The sequence below is a fragment of the Liolophura sinensis genome, chromosome 13 (genome assembly GCF_032854445.1).
Source record: "Liolophura sinensis isolate JHLJ2023 chromosome 13, CUHK_Ljap_v2, whole genome shotgun sequence".
NCBI classification, from domain to species: domain Eukaryota; kingdom Metazoa; phylum Mollusca; class Polyplacophora; order Chitonida; family Chitonidae; genus Liolophura; species Liolophura sinensis.
The window spans coordinates 9,653,951-9,678,840 of NC_088307.1; the positions used below are offsets into that span (position 1 = coordinate 9,653,951).

Below are 24,890 nucleotides of genomic sequence, written 5' to 3' on the forward strand. Positions count from 1 at the left end.
AAGTAGATTAAACCTATGATGAATGAATGAATCATTATTGCTTAACGCCACATCGGCATTATTTCAGCCATATTGTGGCAATTAATCTTTAATCACATGTAACACTTAGTTTATATAATAAGATATTAACAACCCTTATAATCAACTTATTTCTGTTACGTTTCAGATGGCTTTCCAGAAGATTTTTCAATTATAATGACTATAAAACCCAGAAAATTCATATCAGGGAAACTTTTCACAATATATAGCTCATCCCAGGGGCGTGAACAAATGTCCTTCCGTATTGGTCAGCAGACAGAGTTTTTATATAGTGATGAAAATGACCGTCCAGGACCTTATGACTCCCCCATTATCCCACTCAATCTGGCTGATGGAGAGTAAGTTCTTTTCTTTCTTACTTCCCTAATTCGTCTAATTTTTGGGACATCTGATCAGCTCTTTTCGCCCATCATATTTGTAACTGTTACCGGAATACACAGTGTCCCTTTTCTCATATAATTAGTCCATCTAATGAACAACACATACATGTACATATCGTTACTTTGCTGAAAAACAAAAACCAAGGGAGAAGTGTAATTTTTTGTTTACAGGACTACTAATATCTGCTCTAAAAATTAGAAGAATTAGTTGTATGTTGCTCAGTCATTTAACGCTTTGGTGTTTGATATTCAGATTTATCAATAGAGATTGAAGTTTCAGAATTTGTAAAGAATGATGAATGTTTTGGACTTATAAAGGTCTAATGTGTGCATATAATTTGACCATATCTGGATTTTGGACAGTTCTCTGCTTCCATCTTTGTCGCAAGCACCAGGGCCCAGTTTCACAAAGCCATTGCTGACTTAATGACCCCATAAATCGTTTACATCGGATTTGGTTAAAATGAATGAAATGAACACTCAAACAATGGGTGTCAGGTTCTTTTGTTTTTTTTTTTCCTTGCATTCGATTATTAGAAATAGCTGTAGAGAGAGAAGGTCTGGAGCAAGTAGTCCCGCTAGCACAGCAGGGATTATCTTTCCAACATGACATGTTCTCAATGCACTACATTAAATACCAAATTAAGTTACGAATCAATTTTTATTTTAGCTTTCTCACCTTTTAGTTTCTTGCTTCAAGAAAATGTAATGTATCCAATGAGTCGATTGTTACGTGGCAAGATTTACATGGAATGCACCTCCCTGTGTGTCTCGAATTTAGCAATCGCTTGGCTCCATGGCCAGTCGTATATTGGACTTATATGTGAAAACAATTATACAAGAAACATGTACGTTACAGTCCAATCAAAAAATGTATCTATATATATAAAACAAGATAAAGCACCATGTAGTTTGAAAAGAGAAACTATATACATTCATACATACAAAAAGCAACAATACAACCAATAGTGCTGACCCCGCAGCTGTCCCATCCAGCAGGAGAAGTAAGGTAGTGGCCAACACCTTCTTCACGTTGCCCCCCTGCTGGCTGGAACCCCCTACACACATGTACAGAGAACAAAACGATGTGACTGGGAGAAGTTAAGAATGCTAGTTTCTAAATTATTTCTTGGAGAATTTTAATGCAGATAAATGAGAAAATAAATGAGGGATGAGAATGACACAAACTATACAATGTGTGTGGATTACAAAATCAGACAACTGTTACATATTTATTTTAGAAATTATTAGCATATAACAAACACACAAAAAAGCGTGATTAAAATATTATCCAAAACTTCAGACAAAAGCTGAAAGTTGACAGCTTGTATGTATCCTGCGGAGATTTTTAAGCAGCTTTCGCTAATCATCCCTGTGTGAGCTAGTATGCCCACTTCTACATATTTTGCTTCACCAAGACTAAGGTGTGAATAGATGCTAACACATGGTGCGCCTGACCCAGTTTTCCGTTAGCCAATTAAAGTGCTCCATTTAGTATTCGATATTCATCCGCAACCGGCTATCCGCTAGTGTTACGCGATATGAGATAATTAGCATGGTTTTACCCAATTTGTTTAGCGTTTGAGTTTATTTACTTACGTTTTTGACAAGTGGGTGTATAATAAATATCATACAGGACCATACAATCCAATAACTTATAAATATGACAACAAAAAGTTTTAATGAGCGGGAAGCAGGGGTCATCAGCAGGAGTCGTCACCACCTGCATGACGGCCTGAGCCACATCGGAAGTCGCGAGGCTGGATATAACATTTCACATTAAATGACTTAAATATTCTTTATTAGATCTCAAGCTAATATTTGCCCAAATCTGAACAAATGCCCACTGCACAGTATAGTAGTCAGCACTCGACATCCGCTTTTATTTTTTTATTTATTTTTTTTTTGATTGGTGTTTTTATGCCGTACTCAAGAATATTTCACTTATACGACGGCGGCCAGCATTATGGTGGGTGGAAACCGGGCACAGCCCGGGGGAAACCCTCGACCATCCGCAGGTTGCTGGCAGACCTTCCCACTTACGGCCGGAGAAGAAGCCAGCATGAGCTGGACTTTGAACTCACAGCGACCGCATTGGTGAGAGGCTCCTGGGTCATTACGCTGCGCTAGCGTGCTAACCGACTGAGCCACGGAGGCCCCTCATCAGCTTTTACAAAATGTCCAGTGCTTCTGCAGAACCTATCATGACTGGACACACATGTAGGCCTCCATGCGTTTTGGACATAGGCAGGCCTACATATTTAGGCCTGTATACATGTAGTTTGGGCTGGTGAACTCTGGAATATCATCAAAATATGTAAGTGTGAAACTTGGGTTTCCTTGGGGAAATGTTTCATGAGTGCAGCTTCCGTTCTCGCAGTTGTTTCTTCGGATTTGTGATCCAGTGTAGACTCTGATAGCTGCTTTACCGATCGCGGGTTTACAAAACAATGTTTAAACGTATCACTACGCAGTGACCAACCGATACGAGGATTTGTTTGATTCCTTTCATTTGTTTAAACCGAATGTGCAAGCAAAGGGTGCAATTTTGATTCGGGTTTTTTGGAGAGAAAAAAAATAAAATAAATCATATATATGCGAATGATCTCTTGGTCAAAATTTAAAATCTTCTTACAATGATCGGTTTTTAGTTTTGGGACTTGAAATTTTGACTCATTTGTCCTAAAATAACATTTATGAGGAGCTCCAAATTTAAATTCCATGCCTTCTAAAAGCTGTTAAAATGGCATTTCACATGTTTTAAGTCAGAAATAGCTGGAATTGGTCCCGTATAAAGGAGGATGGGTTTGCTTAATCCCTCTCTGGGTTTATACATTCATAACATTGACAGCTATCCTACAAGTGCAGAGTGTTTGTAGGGGCCTTGAAAATCTTGAAAGGCAGGAATTTGAATGTTCCTTTTCCAGGCCTTGAAAATCCTGGAAAATCAGAAAATTTTTGTATTCAAGCCTTTGAATTCAGTCTACATGTACAAGGCCAACTTCAGCTAGTGTTTCCGCTCTGCTAACATTCCCTTGAGTAAATTTTGTTAAATCTAAATGCATGGCTGTGTATATGTGCAATAAGCCAGGAATTTCAAAGTGTCTTAATAGACTGGAAAGTCAGAGGTGTTTGTAGCTGGCCCTGGAAAAGTCTTCAGGACCAACCTGAGTTCATAGCAATATTTGGCATAATATCGAAATAAGATAACTAATTTGTGCAAATTTTGTACGTACAATACATGTATCTATGCAGCCATTGTATTGCATACCATTTTACATCAGTTGTTGTCATTTCGTTTTAGATGAATGTACGTATTCTACATTGAGAAACCGATTAGTGAAAATCGATATACTCTAATAACCTAAAAACATGTGTATGTAGCTCTAATGTATTGAAGGGAATCCAAAAATTGTTCAGTGGGCAGACTGGTTTTGCTAAAAAAAAAAAGGGGGCTTACAAATTGCACTTAGGAGCCATACATGTATGTACAGTTGTATTGAAGTATAAAATTCAACAGTGCTCAGAGGAAATAGCTGGTCCACAATCATTTCATTGCTTCCAGAATTTATGCTCTGAATCTTTCACTAGTACACAGCGTATATTCGGTGATGCAATACTCCAAGATACAAAGCCATCCTAATACTAACATGTTTTCTTGGATGTTTCTCCGATCAGATGGCATAGGATCTCACTGAGCATTAAGGGTGACTCTTTGACTGTGATACATAACTGTAAACCCAACGGCACCTTTGAACTGGACAGGACAATCCCGTCTTACTGGAACAATGAGGGCATCTTGCTGGTGGGACGGGAACTCGTCGCCGAGGAAACATTTGTGGTTTGTACTCAAATATTTGCCAGTTTACTTGGCAGAGAAATATGGAAGTACATGTAGTGAGCATTTGTATGACAGTTTGTTATTAATGTAGAGAGTGGTCATACTGTGGAATTGGTCCAAACTTTGTGATGATGCGTGTGACATTTGCTGTGTAGTGAGTCATCACGCTGTGGAAATGGTCCAAACTTTGTGATGACATGTGTGATAGTTGTTATACGAGACAGTTGTTATACGTGACAGTTGTTATATGTGACAGTTGTTATACGAGACAGTTGTTGTATGTGACAGTTGTTATATGTGACAGTTGTTATATGTGACAGTTGTTATATGTGACAGTTGTATGTGACAGTTGTTGTACGTGACAGTTGTTATACATGACAGCTGTTGTATGTGACAGTTGTTGTATGGTGTGTTATGATTATGTTGAATTGACCCAAACTGTATTATGACATATGTCACATTTGTTGTATGATGACATGTGTGACAGTGTAACAGTTGTTGTATGGTGTTATGATAATGTGAAATTGACCCAAACTTTGTGATGATGCATGTCACATTTGGTGTGTTATGATAATGTGAAATTGACCCAAACTTTATCATGACATGTGTGACAGTGTGACAGTTGTTGTATGGTGTTATGATAATGTGAAATTGACCCAAACTTTGTGATGATGCATGTCACATTTGTTGTATTATGATAATGTGAAATTGACCCAAACTTTATGATGACATGTGTGACAGTGTGACAGTTGTTGTATGGTGTTATGATAATGTGAAATTGACCCAAACTTTGTGATGATGCATGTCACATTTGTTGTATTATGATAATGTGAAATTGACCCAAACTTTATGATGACATGTGTGACAGTTGTTATATATGTGACAGTTGTTGTACGGTGTGTTATGATAATATGAAATTCACCCAAACTTTATGCTGATGTCCATGACAGTTGTTGTATGGTGTGTTGTGATAATGTTGAATTGACCCAGACTTTATGAAGATGTGTGTGACATTTGTTGTATAGTGTGTTGTGATAATGTGGCGGCAACACACACAGTATATGTACACACACCTAATGACTCCTATGACTGAAAAATTGTGAAGTACAACGTTAAACCCCAAGCATACATACACATACATACATCACATGGTCTCAAAGTTTACGATGTAGGTTTACACTTGTATGATGCAGAACTACACTTGTATGAGTTTTTTGTATAATGTCACGGTGACCTGGAATTGACCCAAATCATATAGTTTGTATGATATTGTATTGTGTAATCCTATCATTATGTGGAATTGAACCAAACTTTATGCTGTATATTTGTACAGGGCCTTGTACAAGACCTTATCATTGTGCCCAACCCAGAAGCTGCCTACGACCAGTGTGAATATTACACTCCTGACTGTGAGTATTCATTCCCGGTCTTTGAAGAGGAATCTGTGGACATCACTATGGAACCTGAGATGGTGACGAAATATACAGAGGTACATATAGGCCTAAACCACTTAACAAAGCTTGAAAGTGAAAGTGAAAGTGAAAGAAAATGAAAGTGAGCGTCATCAGTGGGATATCTGAAAACTGTACAAGAAAAGACTTTTGTTAGTGACAAATAAAATATTTTCAAAAATAGACATTATCAATCCATCTGGTAACCCGTACTTTATTTCTAAGGTGTCTAATTAAAAAAAATCTTTTAACAGATTCAGGACTCTTTATGTAGGTCATGATTTTTGTACAGTGACCTCATGTTTCTCATAAGCATGTTGTACAACGGCAGACATGACACATACATGTACATGGATTGTAAAATTTGCTGTTGTTCATTTCTTTCCAGAGGTTTGTCACACGGTATAAGGTGGGGCTCCTCTTTTAATAGTTTGCAGCTCTCCTTTACAACATGTGCTCCAGATATGCAATAATTCTATAGCCTTACAAATTAAGCAGCATTACACAAGTTTGAATCCGTACTTATCATTGAACTGGTCAAATATTAACACAAAAATGGTGCCCTTGCTCGTGTTCTTAAATCCAGCTCTTGTTGGTTATGGTGTTAAAATAAGAAGGTTTGCGAAATACCACGAGAAGGTTGGTGGTTTACTCTCAGCACTTAGTGTCTTCAACATATAAGTGCATAGTTCGTCAGTACACCTGTTAAATAAATATACAGTATTTGTCACTGTTAACCGCATCATATGTCATATTAACAACTATGTGTAAATTAAAGTTTGACTGGTACAATTGCTTTTGTGAGAAAAATTTATGCTCTGTATCAACGTTTCTGACAACAATGCACGACTCACAAAAGAGAAAGTACCTGTATCTTCATTTCTAATGTGACAAAATTTTCTTCTCAAACTTACTACTGCACTAAAGAGTCTGTCAACTGTATGGCCATGCAAATCTTGAAAACCAGGTGCTACAGAATCTTTGTGTCTCCATTTGATGTATGTGTCCAAGCATGGCAAAAGAAATGCCTATGCCTGTATTCTCAGTCATGATTTGTAAGATTAGCATTTTTTTAGTTTCAGTAATCAGTAACGTGTTCAAATCAAAGGATGCAGTTACAGACTAAATGTCATTTCCTACAGCTATGCCTCAGCATCTGTGCATTTTATTTATTTGATTGGTGTTTTATGCTGTACTCAAGAATATTTACCTTATACGACAGCAGCCAGGGTATGGTGGGAGGAAACCGAGCAGAGCCCGGGGGAAAACCACAACCATCCGCAGGTTGCTGACAGATCTTCCCACGTACGGGGCATCTATGCATGGAAAATGAAACTATTGAATTTTGCTACTGTGCTGCTCGGTAATATTATGAGGAATGTTGTTTGTCATTAATAAGGTTGTCTTTTCATGATTGACATATAAAAGCCCCAGTAGTTTTTTTGGAAATCATGATCTCCACATTAAGTGACACAGAATGAACACTGATTGTCATTGATAAGGTTGTCTTTTCATTATTGATGTATAAAAGCCCCAGTAGTTTTTTTTTGGGAAATCATGATCTCCACTTTAAGTGATACAGAATGATCCTTGATTGTCATTGATAAGGTTGTCTTTTCATTATTGATGTATAAAAGCCCCAGTAGTTTTTTTGAAAACCATGATCTCCATGTTAAGTGATACAGAATGATCCCTGATTGTCATTGATAAGGTTGTCTTTTCATGATTGATGTATAAAAGCCCCAGTAGTTTTTTGGGGAAATCATGATCTCCACGTTAAGTGATACAGAATGATCCTTGATTGTCATTAATAAGGTTGTCTTTTCATGATTGATGTATAAAAGCCCCAGTAGTTTTTTTGAAAACCATGATCTCCACGTTAAGTGATACAGAATGATCCTTGATTGGCATTAATAAGGCTATCTTTTCATTATCGATGTATAAAAGCCCCAGTAGTTTTTTGAAAACCATGATCTCCACATTAAGTGATACAGAATGATCCCTGATTGTCATTGATAAGGTTGTCTTTTCATGATTGATGTATAAAAGCCCCAGTAGTTTTTTGGGGAAACCATGATCTCCACGTTAAGTGATACAGAATGATCCTTGATTGTCATTAATAAGGTTGTCTTTTCATGATTGATGTATAAAAGCCCCAGTAGTTTTTTTGAAAACCATGATCTCCACGTTAAGTGATACAGAATGATCCTTGATTGGCATTAATAAGGTTGTCTTTTCATGATTGATGTATGAAAGCCCCAGTAGTTTTTTTGAAAACCATGATCTCCACGTTAAGTGATACAGAATGATCCTTGATTGGCATTGATAAGGTTGTCTTTTCATGATTGATGTATAAAAGCCCCAGTAGTTTTTTTTGGAAAATCATAATCTCCACATTAAGTGATACAGAATGAACACTGATTGGCTGACAGTGCAGATGGGGTTTTCTGGGTTAAGCTCTGCAGCCTTGGTCTTGCTTGAATAGATATTCAGCTTAGGCTAGGCATAAACTGGAATTCCCAATCTCTCACACCAGGCAGTCTGAATCGATTCTGTGTGCCTCTAAAGACAGAGTCCGCTGTTGATAGCTACAGCTGTACATGTACGTTTTACTGATGCTGTGATTAGTCCACTCTCATGACACAAAGTGATGTTTCAGTGTTTAGTTAAAGATTTCCAGATATATTTTCTGCAAAAGATTGTTATTCAGTTTTACGTAAGTTTCCTTGCATATCACACCATGTTTATGGTGCTGATGTTAAGAAAAATAGTGCGGAAAGTTTGATTTACACCATTTTGTGAAAGTAACCCTATATGTACATGTTGGCTACATTCAGTATGTATTCTTCCAAGTACATTTAGCTCTCTAGGAGCACACCTAACAGTTATATCAAAAGACCGCTTCAAAGTCGGAACCCAGGTTCAAGCTCGGGTGGGGTCACACCAAAGGCTTTAAAAATGGTACTTGTTGCTGACTCACTTGCCGCTCAGCACTGAGGGATTAGAGCAAGGAAACAGGACTAGTTGACCCAGTGTCAGTATAATGTGACTGGGTGGGGTGTCATGTCTGGTGTCTTCGACATGGTACTTCAATGGCAGCAGCACTTTGGTGGCACGGCCTGGCCCTGCCACAAGAGAACACAATATACGTACATACACTTAATAACTCCTTGTCGTCATATGACAGAAGAATTGTTTAGTTTGACGTTAAACCCCAAGCATTCGTACCAAAAGATCTAAGTGATGTTTCAAGGGGTGCAGAAGGCAGGCCAGCTAGAGGTGGTTATGTTCTTAGTCAGACACACATAAAGTATCAAAACTAAGCTTGATTCTTTCATAATCATCACTGACATATGACCCCTCCCCCCCTGTGGGGGGTTGGGGGGGTGCAAAACATTGACACTCCTGTTAGATATTTTCAGGCCTCTTGTATTTGGGAGAGCTGTCCTAAGCTTTAATTATTTATCACACTCCCTAAAGTGTGAGGGCCTGCATTATGCCTTAATGTCAGAAAAATAAAATCACCATCTCTTAATGTATCAAAGGATGAGTGACTAGATGGTGAACCCTGATACATGCATTGTGTGTATGTATATACATGCCTATATATGGTGGTGAAGTAATAGTTTCACTTTCTGTTTGTGCAGGCTGCAGCAGAAGTGGGGTCTGGAGAATACGGATATTATAATTATATTCCTGTGAGTACTGTCAATACACGAGTAACTTACATTTGATATGTTCCAGATGCGATACAAAAGGTTGCGAAGCTTATGAAAACCTGTGTTTATAAACAAAAACTAAATTAAATTTGATATTTTAATATTAATTCTAACGGGGATCCTTTCTCGCTTTAACTGATTTGGCTACATAGTTACATAGTTTGTTGTTAATTCCTGCCTAAGCAATGAGGATTTGTGGGCAAATTCGTAATGAGTACTGTAGAGAGTAGAGATCAGTCCAGCTTGGACCTGTGTCGCCATTACCCTTAATTCTTCTAATTTTTAGGACAGACATTATCGGTGTTGAAAGCATAGAATTACATTTCTCTCCCAGTTTTAAGAAGTTTTTAAGTGAAGATATGAATATGTTGTTCATTAGATGAATTAGGGTACACAGAAAAATGTATCACATTGCTTTTATGCTTGCCTTTCTCTGTTGTATAGCTTTTTTGTCACATGTGTGTCTTTCACAGGGTCCACAAGGCCCACCTGGACCCCGTGGTCCCCCTGGATCTGTAGGACCTAAAGGAGAGCCAGTAAGTATATCTGACCCTGGCTTTCTGGTTTTGGTACACCCAAGAAACCAAATTCAGCTGGTAGTGCTAAAGAACTAAAGTATTCCTTGTTCGAGGAAACCAAGTTATTTGTAAAAATACAATTGGACATTTTTCACATTGTTTCATAATTTAAAATTTCCCACTTTGTCCTCAGTTATTCCCTGGAATTTGTGTATACACGTTGATGTATGATTGTATTTTGACTATTGCTTGTAATTAGCTGTAAGCTTAGGGATGTCCTGGCAGGGATGTATTGACATAAATGGTTGTATTTTAATTACTCACCGGATTTCAGGGATATATTAACATGTATGCAATCATGTGTAATTTTAGGGATGTCCTGGCAGGGATGTATTGACATAAATGGTTGTATTTTAATTACTCACCGGATTTCAGAGATATATTAACATGTATGTAATCATGTGTAATTTTAGGGATCTCCTGGCAGGGATGTATTAACATGTAGGGCTGTATTTTAATTACTCACTGGATTTCAGGGATGTATTAACATGTATGTAATTATGTGTAATTTTAGGGATCTCCTGGCAGGGATGTATTAACATGTAGGGCTGTATTTTAATTACTCACTGGATTTCAGGGATATATTAACATGTATGTGATCATGTGTAATTTTAGGGATGTCCTGGCAGGGATGTATTAACATGTAGGGCTGTATTTTAATTACTCACCGGATTTCAGGGATATATTAACATGTATGTGATCATGTGTAATTTTAGGGATGTCCTGGCAGGGATGTATTAACATGTAGGACTGTATTTTAATTACTCACTGGATTTCAGGGATGTATATACATGTACATAATCATCTGTAATTTTAGGGATTTCCTGGCAGGGATGGTCTGGCAGGTGGTAACGGTGTTCCCGGTCCTCCAGGTCATGTCTTCGTCATACCCGTAAGTAGCAATATCAATATCACTATAACCTGTCTCCTAAAGCCAGAGACAAAACTAGGTGAATTTTTTCACCCGTCATCCTTGTGCAGGTGGATTTTGTAAATTGCCCCAAATCTCCTTAGTGTATCCGTGATGGAATATTTTGCTGTCTGTTCGGAAATTTGGTTGCATCAAATATGTCAGACTCTAGCCAAAAAATATGCTGACCTGTACCTACAAGCCATTATAACTGCCTGATACATTTATATCCCTTGTTTAACTTGCCAAGGTTCAAGTAGAGGGCATTGAAAACCCTGGAAAACATGGAAATCCAAAAAAATAACTTTTCCAGCTTAGGAAATCAGGAGTTTTTTTGTTTTTAGACCAGGGAATAGTTTATTTGAGAACTCGTTTCACACAAATACTGTGGGATGATCTATAAACAGACTTTCAAACCAGCCTGAGCCCGACGTTAAACCCCAAGCACTCAGTCACTCAAACCGGCCTGAGCACGATGTTAAACCCTAAGCCCTCACTCACTCAAACCAGCCTGAGCTTAATCTGTAAATTAGTTTTCTAGCATCCTGGAAATGACTTGATGCACTGCTGTGTATATGTAAAAGTTAAAATGATCAGGCCATTTTACACTGTGGTATTTGTATTACGGCACAGTTCTAGGCAGTGTACTCAGACTAATTGAATTTCCATGTTTCTGTTTCTGTATTTTGGTTTAATAATTGTAAACCAAACATATATATTTTGATTTAATAAACTAAAATGTATTCATCCGGAAACTTTGGTTTAATTTGTGCCTGGAAAAGCCTTTGAATCTTTAAAGTGTATGAATTAACTCTGCTTGTCCGTGTTTCAGCTGAACTTTGACACCGCCAAAGGCCCAACAACACACGCTGAGGCACTGAGAACAATGCTGAGTCAACACATGGTGAGTTCAAATCCAGCTTGCGTCTTTGTTTTTTCTCATTTTATAACATTTTATCAACAGACAAATGAAAGAAATTTATGAATCACCACCATAAAGGAAAAAAATAACAAGAATAAGCTGTCTGGTTATGGTAAAACAGTTTTAGTTAAGATAGCTGTCTTTTTTTCCAGCAGAACTCCATTTTAATCTATATCACTCATTGTTGTTTATAGTACAAATGAAATGGATTTTGTCTGATGAACATCAAAAATATCACATTTACTCTTTACTTGGCCTTTGTGACCAAGTTGCTAGCTCAGGAGCCTTGCACTGAGGCGGTCACTGCTAGTTCAAGTGCGGCTCAGGTTGGCTTCCTCTGCGGGTCATACATGATAAGATCTCAGAGCAGCTTGCGAATGGTCGTGGGTTTCTGCCTGCTCTGCCTGGTTTCCTGATGTACCATAATGTACCATAATGTTCACATGTAAAACAACAAATAGTGACAAATGCAGGGAATCTGATTCCACAAAATAAATAAGCAATTAAAATCTTTCTAATGCTACCTGGTATTTATGATTTTGTTCCCTTGCTTTTCAGTTGGCAATGCGAGGTGCCACTGGCCCAATGGGAATGACTGGCCTGACTGGTCCAGCTGTAAGTACATGAACCCAAGCTTCTTGTAACCTTGTGCCTATGACATTAAACTAAGAAGACAGTTAATTGGTTAAGGTGCCAGTTTTGGATAGGCAATACCATAAATCACCACAAATTTAGTCCATGACTAATTGGCATATTTCGTCCGGATTCTGAGAGTTTTGTTGAGTTTAGAAAGGTGTTTTGAGGTTTGCTTGGAACATGAGATGATATTCTACTGCCAAAAATTGTAAGTTTCAGCACCGAACATAATATTTTGTGACATTTATTTGCCTCTGAAAATGCACTTTTGTGGGGGAAATTTAGCCTTGGTGAAAGTAGGTGGGTGGCGATTCTTGTGCAGCCTTTTATGCAACGTTCATTGATCAGCATTTGTCTTCCGCCAGTATGCTGTGGACAATTGTGCGTCACACTTGGGAAAGTTTGTCAGTAGCTTGCCAAAGGCTAATGCTTTGTGCATGGGCACTCTGGTTTCCTCCACCCATGAAATTGACTGCCATTGTACGAGTCAAAAAAAAAAAAAGGAAAAAATAAAATTTTTAGCAATGTGACGAGATATTTGAATTTCTGAACTTTTTATTTCTGTGCTATTTCATGGTAAAATGGTAAAAGTTTCAGCGCAAAAAGGAATATTTTATGATCTCTATTTGCCTTTTTTCAGGTAATTGTCAGGTAAAATACAGTATTTTCCTGTATGAATATGATATTTGTGTTTTTTTTGTGTGTTTCTAGGGCAACCCAGGAATGGATGGTAGTAAAGGTGAAATGGGTCACCCTGGAGAAGCTGTGAGTAGACAGTAACCTATAAATGTGTCTTGATAATGTGATTTGGATAAGTATTCTGTGGAATATCTGGATATACATGAGGCATTTAAAATGGGAAAATGTTTATCTGGACCACAACACTCTTTAGCTTCATGCATCAATATCCCATTGTCTTTGGCGGAGTAGTGGCTTTATGGCTTATAAGTGTGACGTTTTCCTCCACCCAAAACTAACATTATGTCCAAGAGTGTTTTTGTTTTTTCTAATCGTGGTATTTTATCTTTCAGGGTGGCACAGGCCCAGTTGGATCCCCAGGTCTACCGGGCATCCCAGGCAAAAGGGTATGTGTGTTGTCTGTCTGAGAGTTTTCAGGGAATTCAGTGCAGTGACCAAAAAATCCTGTGGCATTTTATAACAATTTTAGTCAAAATGTGACAGAAATGCCAACTGAGTCTCATTTTAATTTGAATTTTAATTTGTCTTTTATAAATACAGTATAAATGAAGTGACTAAGTCGAGGTATTTTTTGAAATTTGTGAAATTTAATGCAAATTTGCATACAGATACATGGCGTTAATATTTCAAATGTGTACAGGTTTGATAAACGGATATAGAATTGACTATGGTGATAGGTTTTTCTGGATGAATCCCTAGAGCTTTGGTCATGCTTGAATGTCTTCCACAACTAATATTCAGTTCAGACTAAGTATAGTGTGATGTTACCTATGTCAGCAATGATTCTGTATCTCTGTAAGTGATCGCTGAAATTGAACAAGAAATATATACCTTTGTATAAAAAGAGCTTTTCTTTGTGTGTCTCTATTGCTTTTAGAAAAACTGGTAAATTCACAGTATTTTCTTAGATGTTTAATGAATGGGATCTTCTCGATTCAAACTTTATTTACAGGAAAAAGTAAGGGGATAAAATGCAAATATTTCACTGAAATGTAATTTCTGAGCTTGTGTGCATTTCAGGGTCGGATGGGTAGAGATGGAGAGAGGGGAATATCTGGACCACCTGGAAATAAGGTCAGTGTAATTGTAATGGCACATGTGTTGTATTGGGGAAGAGGCCTATTTAATCACCATGACATATGAGGGCCAGGTTCAAACCGGGCATTGGACAAAGGATTTCTCCAGTGTCACTGTTAGTGGAGCCTGCGTGACAATATAAATTGGTCAGTGGTGCTGGTATACAACAAGACCAGTTATCCTTGACCAAGGTATTGTGTATGTCTATTTGTTACATGTGGCGAAAGTTCAACCATAACTTTGCATTGGTTAAAAACTGTTCACAGGCGTTTCAGTTTCCTCTGCCTCTATTCTTTAGCTTGGTGTAACAGTGATCAAACAAGTAAATAAATAAGTATTAAGGAGGTGATTGGATATGTGAGTTGCCTTTGTTGGCCGATTAACGTTGGGTTTGCCTCAACCAGACGACCTCTGACCAGTGACATCACAGGCTTCAAATCTCACTCTTGCTGGTGCACTCACGCCCTTATGCCAATAAGGTAGGACGTTTTTGTCAGGCACGTGGCAGAGACAGTGGTTTACTTACACACTGCGGTTTCTTCCACCCATCAACGTGATTGCAATTGGTTTACATTATGTGAAGTGAATTAAGGTTTTATGAGTATACTACGAGTAAGATCTAATGTTTGACTTGTGCAGTAGGAGTTACATGTAGAGCTGATGGTTATGAAATTTCGTCTTAGTACTGTAGATTTTTATAGTTAATTTCTACAGAAATCACCAACTGAATTACTAAGCAAAATCATGTGTTTAGTAAAGTCATCAGTTTGGAAGGTATCTGTTTTGATTGGTTAAGAGTTGACATAAAAATCTCATATTGGGTTATCTAACTGTGAAAACTGCACTGAATTATTTGTGTTTATTTTCAGGGAATGCCAGGGTTCCCAGGTATGCCAGGATTACCTGGAGAGAAAGGCAACAGGGTAAGTGTTTAGTGCAATGTGAATACTGAGATGATTGAAGAAAAGGCCATTATTAAAAAATTCTTTGCTGGTTGTTACCTGTCTATACCAGAAAGAAGTTGGGTAGGCTAGTAGGGAATATTTTCTTAACTCAAGCTACAGTTAGAGAAAAAAAAAAGTAGCTTCTATTAAAATTACAATAAAATCTTTAAATTAGGGCCCTGTTTTGGAGTCGGGTTATGCTCTGTGAACATATTTTTAATTACGACTTTGTATGAGGATCAACAAACAAATGCAAAATGAAACAAAGTTTGTTTTTATTGAAATAAACTTAGCATTTCCAATTATCCGACGTGTACTGAAATATTTTGCACCTGACTTGAAGCCCATTTTGACTCCCAGTAGAAGCAATGTTTATCCAAGCTGCATGGTTTCATGATTTCCTTGTTCCAGTATGTTGTAGGAATATTCTTCGGTATGGCGTAAAACACAATACAGTAAATATGTATGTTACAGGATAGAGTGTACTGGCAAGGCACTAGCAGGCCAGCAGGAATTTTCCTTTTATGGTATTAATACTGATGGAAAGAGATCAGTTCTTAATCCTGAGCAATGATCACCAATATCAGAGTTCTGACCTTAAAGATTAAAATATTCCTTCAGTCTGTACATGTATCTTGTTATGTATAGCATATTATAGTACATTAAAATGTTAGGCAAATTTTCTGGACTGATCACATGTCCTACCCAGTTTTTGGAGGTACAAGTGAAACTTCTTTCCTTCAGGGATTTCACAGACACTGAGCTCCTTGATTTCATCATTTGTCAACTCTAAATACACTCCTTTGTGAAACTCTTTCAGGTGTCTATGCTATACATGTTGTAATTTTTATTAAAAATACAAACCTAATAATTTAAACAGGTCACATGGTACAGTAGGACTGTCTTTTTACCTTTAACGAAAAAGTGTTGGAACCTGAAACTCCCTGACTAAGTATGTCAATGAATCTCAAACCTGGAAATAACTTTTGAGTTGGAGCAGGACGTACATGTAATTGGTAAAATTTACAGCTACCCACTTTATTAAGAAGTTAGCATGTTGTTCACAAGGCAGGTTTATCCTGTACCTAACAGTAGGTCCCTGTCAAAGTATCAACTGGTGCATTGTTTTTGTCCTGCTTCATATTTCCAGGCTTGGAATCAATACGGAATCGCTGGTGAATAAAATGTTTATCCTGTCTCTGTATTCAGCCAATGAACTGACTTTATCTTATTCTCTTTATTACAGGGTCTTCCTGGGATTATTGGTGATCCAGGAATGCCAGGTCATGATGGAGAATCTGTAAGTGAATACCAATGTGTCTGATGTTCTGTGTTTTATGGGGGGAAACGATGCTACAAAATCACAAAATGGAATAAAAATAACTAAAAATCCACCTTTTACTTTGTCTGATGTTGATTTTTTTTTTTTTTGTTTTTTTTTCTTCTGTTTTTCAAGAGTTTCCTTTCATGCAAATATATCTTTAACAGAAAAAATTACCGCAAAATCTACATTTTCAACAATTTAGATGATTTTCAAATTATATTTTATACTTTCCTCTGATATTGAAAAAAGTTTTATTCCAAGGAAAAAACAAAACGATATAATTTGGTGTGGCCTAACCTGTTATATGGTCACAATATGTATGCCTTTGTTTTATAGACTGTACTGCTCTTTCTGTAACTTAGTTTTAGATAATATTAAAAATATTGAAGATATATCTAAAACTTAATTTTTTATAGGTGAAATTCAAATTGATTGTATGCTCTCCCCTGAAAGATATCACAGGTTATGCTAAAAGTAAACCTAAGTTATTGGCGGTTGACCATGACCTGGATCAACTGCTGATTTACATGTATTAGTAAATCAAGGAGGTTTCTTTGTTCAAATCAGTCTATTCTCTTCATGTATTCTCTAATGATTCAAACAACATACACTGTATAATTTGGAAGAGTTAGAATAAAATTCCTTTCATTGATCAGTTGTTCTTTCTGATAATCAATAATTTACTTGTTTTTGTGTTTTTTTCAGGGTGACCCTGGTGAAATGGGACCTCATGGTGCTCCTGGAGAAATTGTAAGTTTTTGTTTAAAACCTTGGCTTTTGATTTTTGATTTTTGTTTTTGATTTTTTCTTTGATGTTTTGATTTTTTGTATGAACTCTTTTTTGCCCTTACTGTGTGTCTGAAACATTAATGGACAATATTTATGTGTCACTTTATTATTGAACTTTATTGTACCAGAATTCTTTGGAACCCTAACCGGCTCAGTCTACTAAAGTGTTGCCCTTGCCACAGCAGATCATTTCCTGACAAATGAGGGTGCAAACTTTAATCCACTTCTTGCTGTTTCATTTGCAGCTTTAAGAGGTTTGACAAGTAAAACAAAAGGGTGGTGGTTTTAGTCTGGCCCTCAGGTTTCCGAAAGCCATAAACCTTTCGGCTGTCATATAAATATAAAATACTTGAGCACAGCTGTAATCTGCTATCACATACAAATAAATGTAGTTCTTCAGTGAACCTAGAAGTAACATGTTCCTTGATTTGATGTCAGGGCCCAAGAGGATTCCGAGGATCTCGAGGCCGTCCAGGACCCATTGGGCCACCTGTAAGTTTTGTTGTATTCGTGTCATCAGCCACACTGGGCATTCTAGGTCACTAATCGCAAGACCAAATTACGCAAGACCAATTTACAGAACAACTTTTGTCTGTGGTTGTTTGTGGGAAGGTCTGTCAGCATTCTGCAGATGGTTGTGCATTTGCCCCAGGCTTAGTTTGACTGGTTTCCTCCAACCATTATTCTGACTAATTGTCAAATAAGTGAAATATTCTTTAGTACAGGATAAAACACTAATCAACTATATACATAAAGGTGAAGCGACATTCAGTTCAGAGACATGCAATACAAAAAGAAGGAGTTAACAATTTTTGCCAAAGAATTAAAGAAAGTTAATAACTTATATTTTGTATAAATTTCCATTTTTAACTTGACATGTTAGTAAGGTTTATCTTCTTAGGAAGATGTCAGAAGATGTAGGTCCTTAGATTCCTCCGCTTTCACTGTTCATAGGGCCTTGGTGGATGTAAACAGTCCCTGGTGGATGTAAACAGTCCCTGGTGCTTTTAGGGCTGAAGCCTTAACGTAGTTCACCTAAGATCACTTCCAATTTGCAACAATATTACCAGCATAATAATTGATGCCTTTCTGAACATGATTTCTGTGTGTCGTGTGGTAAAGTTCATTAGTTATTTGCCAAAGGCCAGTGGTTTACTCCAGGCTATAAGATTTCCTCTAACTGAGTATCTGCTATTGTATGTCTGAAATATCCTTGAGATTATTGTTTAACTGTGACGAAATAAATAAATGCAATGAAATCTTAAGAAATTGTGATCATTTACTCTTGGCAATAAAGTTTCCTCTAACCAAATATTTTCTTTTCTGTAAGTGAAATAGCCTTGAATACATCACTTAACACCAATGAAATGAATGAATGTCTTGAACTCACAAGAACATCTGATCTGAAGTTCTAAATAAGGACACTTTTAATCTGGAATGTAGAAAACAACCAAAATACACTGTATTTGTGATTTACCAATGCTGTTTTACATGTATGTATAGTTTTCACTTTCACTTTGTGTACAGGGTTTGCCTGGAGCGGAGGGTTCACCTGGTGCTAAGGGCAATCAGGTGAGTGTAGTACATGCAGCCAAACACAGTAGCAAACCTGAGCCAGTATCATCTTTTTAATATTTCTATATTAGTATGTTTTGTTATTATTTTGGTGAAAAGCAAAATAAAAAAATTTCACAAATTGTATATGTATGTGTGATTGTTACATGAAAAATTCTGTGAACATTCGTTGTCTTTGCATCACCAACTTCTCTGCACTCGCTGATGTTACAGCATGAAGAAGCAACAAACATGTACTGCATATTGGTTTCATATTGGTTTTATTAGAGTAGTCTGGTGACCATTACTTAAAACAAATTCAGAAGAAAACCTTCAGAACAGGTGTTGACTATACTTTTATTAAAAGAATGTCCGTATCAATATTTATTTAAATCACAGCTGATTGACATTAATTTTACATCCATGTGAGCAGTGTGAATGAAATGTGAGTGAAATTTTACATTTTTCTAGGGTGCAATAGGGTCCCCAGGTGCCCCGGGGAGGGCTGTCCCCCAGGACCCACGGTGAGTTAAGATATTCTCTTTCTGTTTTTCTTCTCCATTGTGTTAAGAGATTGGTGGTAAGAAGGCGGCCACTGATTTCAAGTCGCAGGAAGATCTGACCAAACCCTCTGACAGTGTTCAAGGCATTTGTTAAATATAGGGAGAGTGTAACGTAAATTATTTCCACACACTGTAGATTCTTGGTCTGACATTGATCAACAGCAGTTATGGGGCAGTGGGGCTTAATGTTCATACCAAAATGCACTTGAATGGCCACTCCAAACGAAGCTGTCAAGCCATTTTGCAAGTCACGGTTATTTCTATACTGAGATGTAAATGAAGCGTTCCTAAGCCATTACTAAAACTTAATGCTATCAGGTAAAATTCTGGCGCACCCCATCTTAATCTGACCCCAACTTGGGTTCCTTTACATATGAAGATGATGTGTATTATAAGTCATCCTTGAAAATGAGCTAGGGCCTTGAAACGGACAAGACAGATTACCCCCATCAAAAATGTAAATAGAACTGTATTTGAGCTGGTAAAGAGTTACTCCGAGTCTGACAGCATTGGCTAGTTAACCATTCTTCCTCTTTAGACAATTGGGGGCCTCCGTGGCTCAGTTGGTTAGCGCGCTAGCGCAGCGTAATGACCCAGGAGTCTCTCACCAATGCGGTCGCTGTGAGTTCAAGTCCAGCTCATGCTGGCTTCCTCTCCGGCCGTACGTGGGAAGGTATGACAGCAACCTGCGGATGGTTGTGGGTTTCCCCCGCGCTGTGCCCGGTTTACACCCACCATAATGCTGGCCGCCTTCGTATGAGTGAAATATTCTTGAGTACGGCGTAAAATGCCAGTCAAATAAATAAATAAATCTTTAGACAATTACGTCCATAAAACTACCATGTGAATCACAAACAAATGCGTGAAAACAGATATAGTGATAAATGTACAAAGTATACTGTTGATATTTATTGTCGCCCACCCCATTACTGTGACCATGTTACACATTTGGTATAATTCCTGATACTTACTTTGTTACTTACTTTAAGTTTTGTTTTGCTCACATATGTTGGTTTGACCTTTTTTGCTGTTATGTACAATTTGTCTATGTGTATAACAAGTAAAGGCAAAATATTGGCCTTAAAAAGACCTTGAATTTTTTTTTTAAATGCTGAGGGTATGACCTTCAAAAGTCCTTGAGTTTGTATGATATGAATATGTAGTGTTTGAACCCTGTTAGAGCTGTGATTTTGAATTTGTGTTATGATTTCTCCTTATTCAAGGGTCCACCAGGAGGCCCAGGTGATTTGGGCCCACCAGGTGTGCCAGGTATCAGGGGGAAGCAAGGTATCCCAGGCTTACCTGGGGCTTCAGGACCACCTGTAAGTATAAACAAAGTAGTACTGCATACATGTAGATCAATATATTGTGTGTAGGGTGCTCACTATGCAATTTGACATACATGTACATATTTGTTTGGATTTGTTATGTAGAATAATGACTCTCCTTCCAGTATCATTGAAATAAAAATCTACTTTTCTTCTGAATGCTTGCAACTTCATTTAATATTGGATATATTTATTTTTTGATGTGCTTTTTTCATGATTCTACTAGCACACTGTAAACAAACTACAAACAAACTACTGCAGGCTTTTGATCCACCAATGGGCAACCGGTGATGAACTGTAAAGACATGTATAGTCACATAGGTTGTATGCAAGTGTAGTACAGATAGTCTCAGTATATTTACATTAAGCAGAGTTTCATAAATGTCATCAATTTCAGCATATAACCATAGTTCTCGGTGTTGTTGTTTAGGGTTTCAATGGGGAGCCAGGTGATGATGGTCCAAAAGGTGATCAGGTAAGACTTCAGGTGACAGCTAAGTGATCAGGTGATATTAAGAATTAAGGCTACTCTTTAGTCTATGCATTGTGATTGTGAATCTTGATCTGCTGCCTATGTATGAGATTTTATGTCTTGAGTTGTGAAGGCCAAACACATAATACAAAGAAGGCTGTTCAGTTATACTACTTCTCTGCCTTTAACATTAATTTGTACTTAAAAAAGTTGTTTCGAAAGTTGTTTTCATGGCTGCAGTGTATTTTTGTTTCATCACAGTGTTACAGTTGTTATTTGTGAGCTGTGTATTACAGGGTCCACAAGGTATGGCAGGAGCCATTGGCTACCCAGGACCCAGAGGTGTTAAGGTGAGGAGAAAACTGAAAAAATCTTTGATGTGAAATACCATGTGTTAGTGAGGTCATTGCATCTTATCAGGGTGTTAACCTCCAGAGAGGTAATGCTATACAAAAAGTTTTCAGTTCTTTTATATTATCAAAAATTCCAGCCAAATACAGAAATTTATAGTGTTAATGTACGAATACAATCCTGCATATGTTCTCCAACATTCTGCAGCTCTAAATTTTTGGTATAATTTTGTTGACTAAGGTATATATTTGGTAACATTTATCCTGTGCTTAGCTCTATCCTCTGTACAATTCGTGTTTTATTCAGGGAGATCCAGGTCCCAGAGGCCTGATTGCTTCAAGGGAGAGAAGGTATGAATTTCTACTCTTTATTTCTGTTTATAAATCACTTTTCTTCAAGGATTATTGTCTAAAAGGCTTTGAGTGACTATGATTCTTCAGTCTTTTTGTCTCTTGCAAGAGGTTTATTCAAGCATATTCTGAAGGCATTATTCTCATTCACTATGTTATTGTAGACTGATAAAATTGTACTTCGTACGAAGCTCTTAAATGAACCAACCCAACCAGTGTAACTTTGTTTTCAAAATCAAATTAAAAACTGCACTGAAAGTTGCTCTTGCATATGCGAAAAGGTTCAGGAATTAGGATAGATGTGCATTGCTTCTCCTTGACAGAAAAAGGTGAACATATAGAGACATATATAGAGAATATCTTGTTCTTATTCAGAAAAACAGCATGTATGACAGCTAAAAATTTCTGATGGTGTTAATGCTTATAAATAATAAATAGTTTATTAAATTAATAATTCATTTATTTATTTAATTAAATAATGAATTTAATTTATTAATACATAATTATAAATACTTTATAATGCCACTGACAACATTGTATAAAGATGGTTTAAAATTTATAAACTCTGCTGCAAAAATGTTGATTTTGATACTGGATTTTTTTATGACAAGACATTTAGTTTGTGAGCATGTCAGGTGTTATGAAGGAGAAGTGCCCTACAACCTAGTTACATCATCAGTTGTTTCTTTCAAAGTATTGTTGGTAAAAATCAGTGTTTATGTCTCATTGCTACGTTAGGGAAAGAGTCCTTTACCTTGTCTGTGCATACAACCTTTAGCCTGTATAGCATGTTAACAAAATTTAAGCATTTTTTGAAAATAGCAAAATTTAAGCAGTTTTTGGTATACAAACCAGAGAACAAAGAACCCAGGTTTTTCCCAGAATGCCCCTTATATGCAGTGACGTGAGGGCTATTGACTGACAGGTGGTGTCTTTCAGGGTACACCAGGAATTGACGGTCCAATGGGAGAGCTGGTCCACATGGTGACAAGGGTATGAAGGGAGAACGAGGCCTGTTTGGCATTGAAGGCATAGAGGGATCAAAGGTAAGGGGTTTTACCTTTACTTCAGGTTTTGTGTGTATTGGGAATTTAACACCTGCTTCATTTCACATGTGGCTGTGTGTGGCTTCTTTAGTACAAGGAGTTATCTTAGGATTTTGAACATTACACATATAATATTCGTGTCAGCAGTCCTTTAATTTTCTTCAACAATTAAACAGGCACTCTCTTCAAGCACACTGCAGCCAATCTAATGACAGGCTTTTGATCTACCAGTGGGTAAAAGAAGTATCTTTGAATTCTGTTATAAATTTAGTAATTGGCCTGGCTGTTTCTAAAATATCTGCAGTGATCGTCAGGGAATCAGTATACTGGAAATTTCATCCATGGTAAAAACTACAAACTTATTCTGGGAGTTTTAATGATCTTAAAAAGGTGTTCAGTGCTTGTTTGGAAGGTAATATTATATTCTGTTTGTAATACACAGGTTTCAACACCAAAAATATAAAGATATTTTATGCATAAGCTTTATTAGTCTCAAAAAATGCAGTTTTGGGGGTTTATGTTTAAATGAAATAATTTTATACACAGAAGTGAAACTTTTGGGTATAGTTTATCGCTGTTATTATTATTATGACTGAAGAGGATTTTTTTGGTACTGTGTTGTTATTATTGTACTATTGATCACATGACTGTTAAATGTTTCAGGGTGACTATGGTCCCAGAGGAGAGGTTGGCCCACAAGGACCCCCCGGAGAGAAGGTAAGGGGTTAATCTGGATCAGTTTGCACAACATTCTGAGAGTGGAATTACATCTATGACAGGAATTGTGTAGTCTATATGCATAACCTTTGGGGAGTAGGAATTTGAGGCATGCTATCACTCCCAAAACTTAGACAAGAATTCTGAAACAAAATCTAAGTGTGCTAACGTACACACTTGAGATAATGAGATCTAGGCATGCTAATTTACATATCTGAGATAATCAAATCTGCGTGTTCGAATTTATATGCTTGTGATAATCATATCTAGGTGTGCTAATGTACACACCCGAGATAATCAAGTCTGAGGTCACAGGTTCAAATCCAGACATTATTAAAGTGAAAAATTTGTGATATGGTTTCAGATGTGAAAAAATTTAATGAGCTGAACTTTGTATTTGTCAGTTTCATGAAGACTTAACTCAAATACATATGTCAGGTATAAGTCTGCTTACATGTAAATTAGCATCGGAACATACATTTAATGATATGACAAGACAAGGGTTAACAATTTCTTGTGGGTATTTCTTTTTAGCAGAAGACAAAAATACATGTACAGATTCATTGACTTTGAAACTTTTGTGACTCTTGTGACTTGTTCCTTGCTAAACACCTCTATTGATGATATGATTGCAGGGTCGGCCAGGTATTCCCGGGTTTCCTGGGTTCCCCGGACCCACAGGGGAAAAAGTGAGTAAGGCAATTAATAATGTATAATAGAGAAGTTTTGAATTTGAACTCTTTTCATAGCTATTTAAAATGAAGTCTTATTGTACAATGTGACATGTCTGAATAATCGGGCAACGATTTTTTTATTTCATATTTACTATAACACGGATGCCTGAAAAATAGCTTCATAAAAGTTATTTTGAGTAGAACGATATTAGTTAAAACGAAAGGGTTTAATGTTTGGGAGAAACAACTGTGTTTCTGTTCTGCCTTTATATACATTTTCCTCTACATTCAGGGTGCTTAGAGAATATTCCTCATTGACAATTTGTGAAGCTTCTTGGGAAATGGATGACATTATTGGTTTATCAGAATTTTTAAAGCATAGAAAATGATTAAAAGTGAAATTTAGTCATGCTCACACATTACTGCTTTTATTGCTCTCTCTAGGGTGATGAAGGCGGTAGAGGCCGTCGAGGAAAGAGAGGAAAAAGTGGAAAATCTGTAAGTTTGTTGGTCAAATTTTAGTCCA

General features: G+C 37.1%; 1 protein-coding gene across 1 annotated transcript in view; it reads left to right on the plus strand.

The window, feature by feature from the left end:
- LOC135480177 (collagen alpha-1(I) chain-like) overlaps positions 1-24,890 on the plus strand; it is a 79,866-nt gene that overhangs the window by 23,455 nt on the left and 31,521 nt on the right. Inside the window, 27 exon segments of the mRNA XM_064759943.1 lie at positions 167-377; positions 4,098-4,260; positions 5,594-5,749; positions 9,359-9,409; positions 9,904-9,966; positions 10,826-10,900; positions 11,751-11,822; positions 12,399-12,455; positions 13,188-13,241; positions 13,508-13,561; positions 14,196-14,249; positions 15,122-15,175; positions 16,443-16,496; positions 17,226-17,270; positions 17,748-17,801; positions 18,837-18,881; positions 19,335-19,368; positions 19,371-19,387; positions 20,650-20,748; positions 21,185-21,229; positions 21,523-21,576; positions 21,884-21,927; positions 22,867-22,885; positions 22,887-22,973; positions 23,637-23,690; positions 24,326-24,379; positions 24,809-24,862. Of these exon segments, the coding sequence (XP_064616013.1) occupies positions 167-377; positions 4,098-4,260; positions 5,594-5,749; positions 9,359-9,409; positions 9,904-9,966; positions 10,826-10,900; positions 11,751-11,822; positions 12,399-12,455; positions 13,188-13,241; positions 13,508-13,561; positions 14,196-14,249; positions 15,122-15,175; positions 16,443-16,496; positions 17,226-17,270; positions 17,748-17,801; positions 18,837-18,881; positions 19,335-19,368; positions 19,371-19,387; positions 20,650-20,748; positions 21,185-21,229; positions 21,523-21,576; positions 21,884-21,927; positions 22,867-22,885; positions 22,887-22,973; positions 23,637-23,690; positions 24,326-24,379; positions 24,809-24,862 (1,823 nt within the window).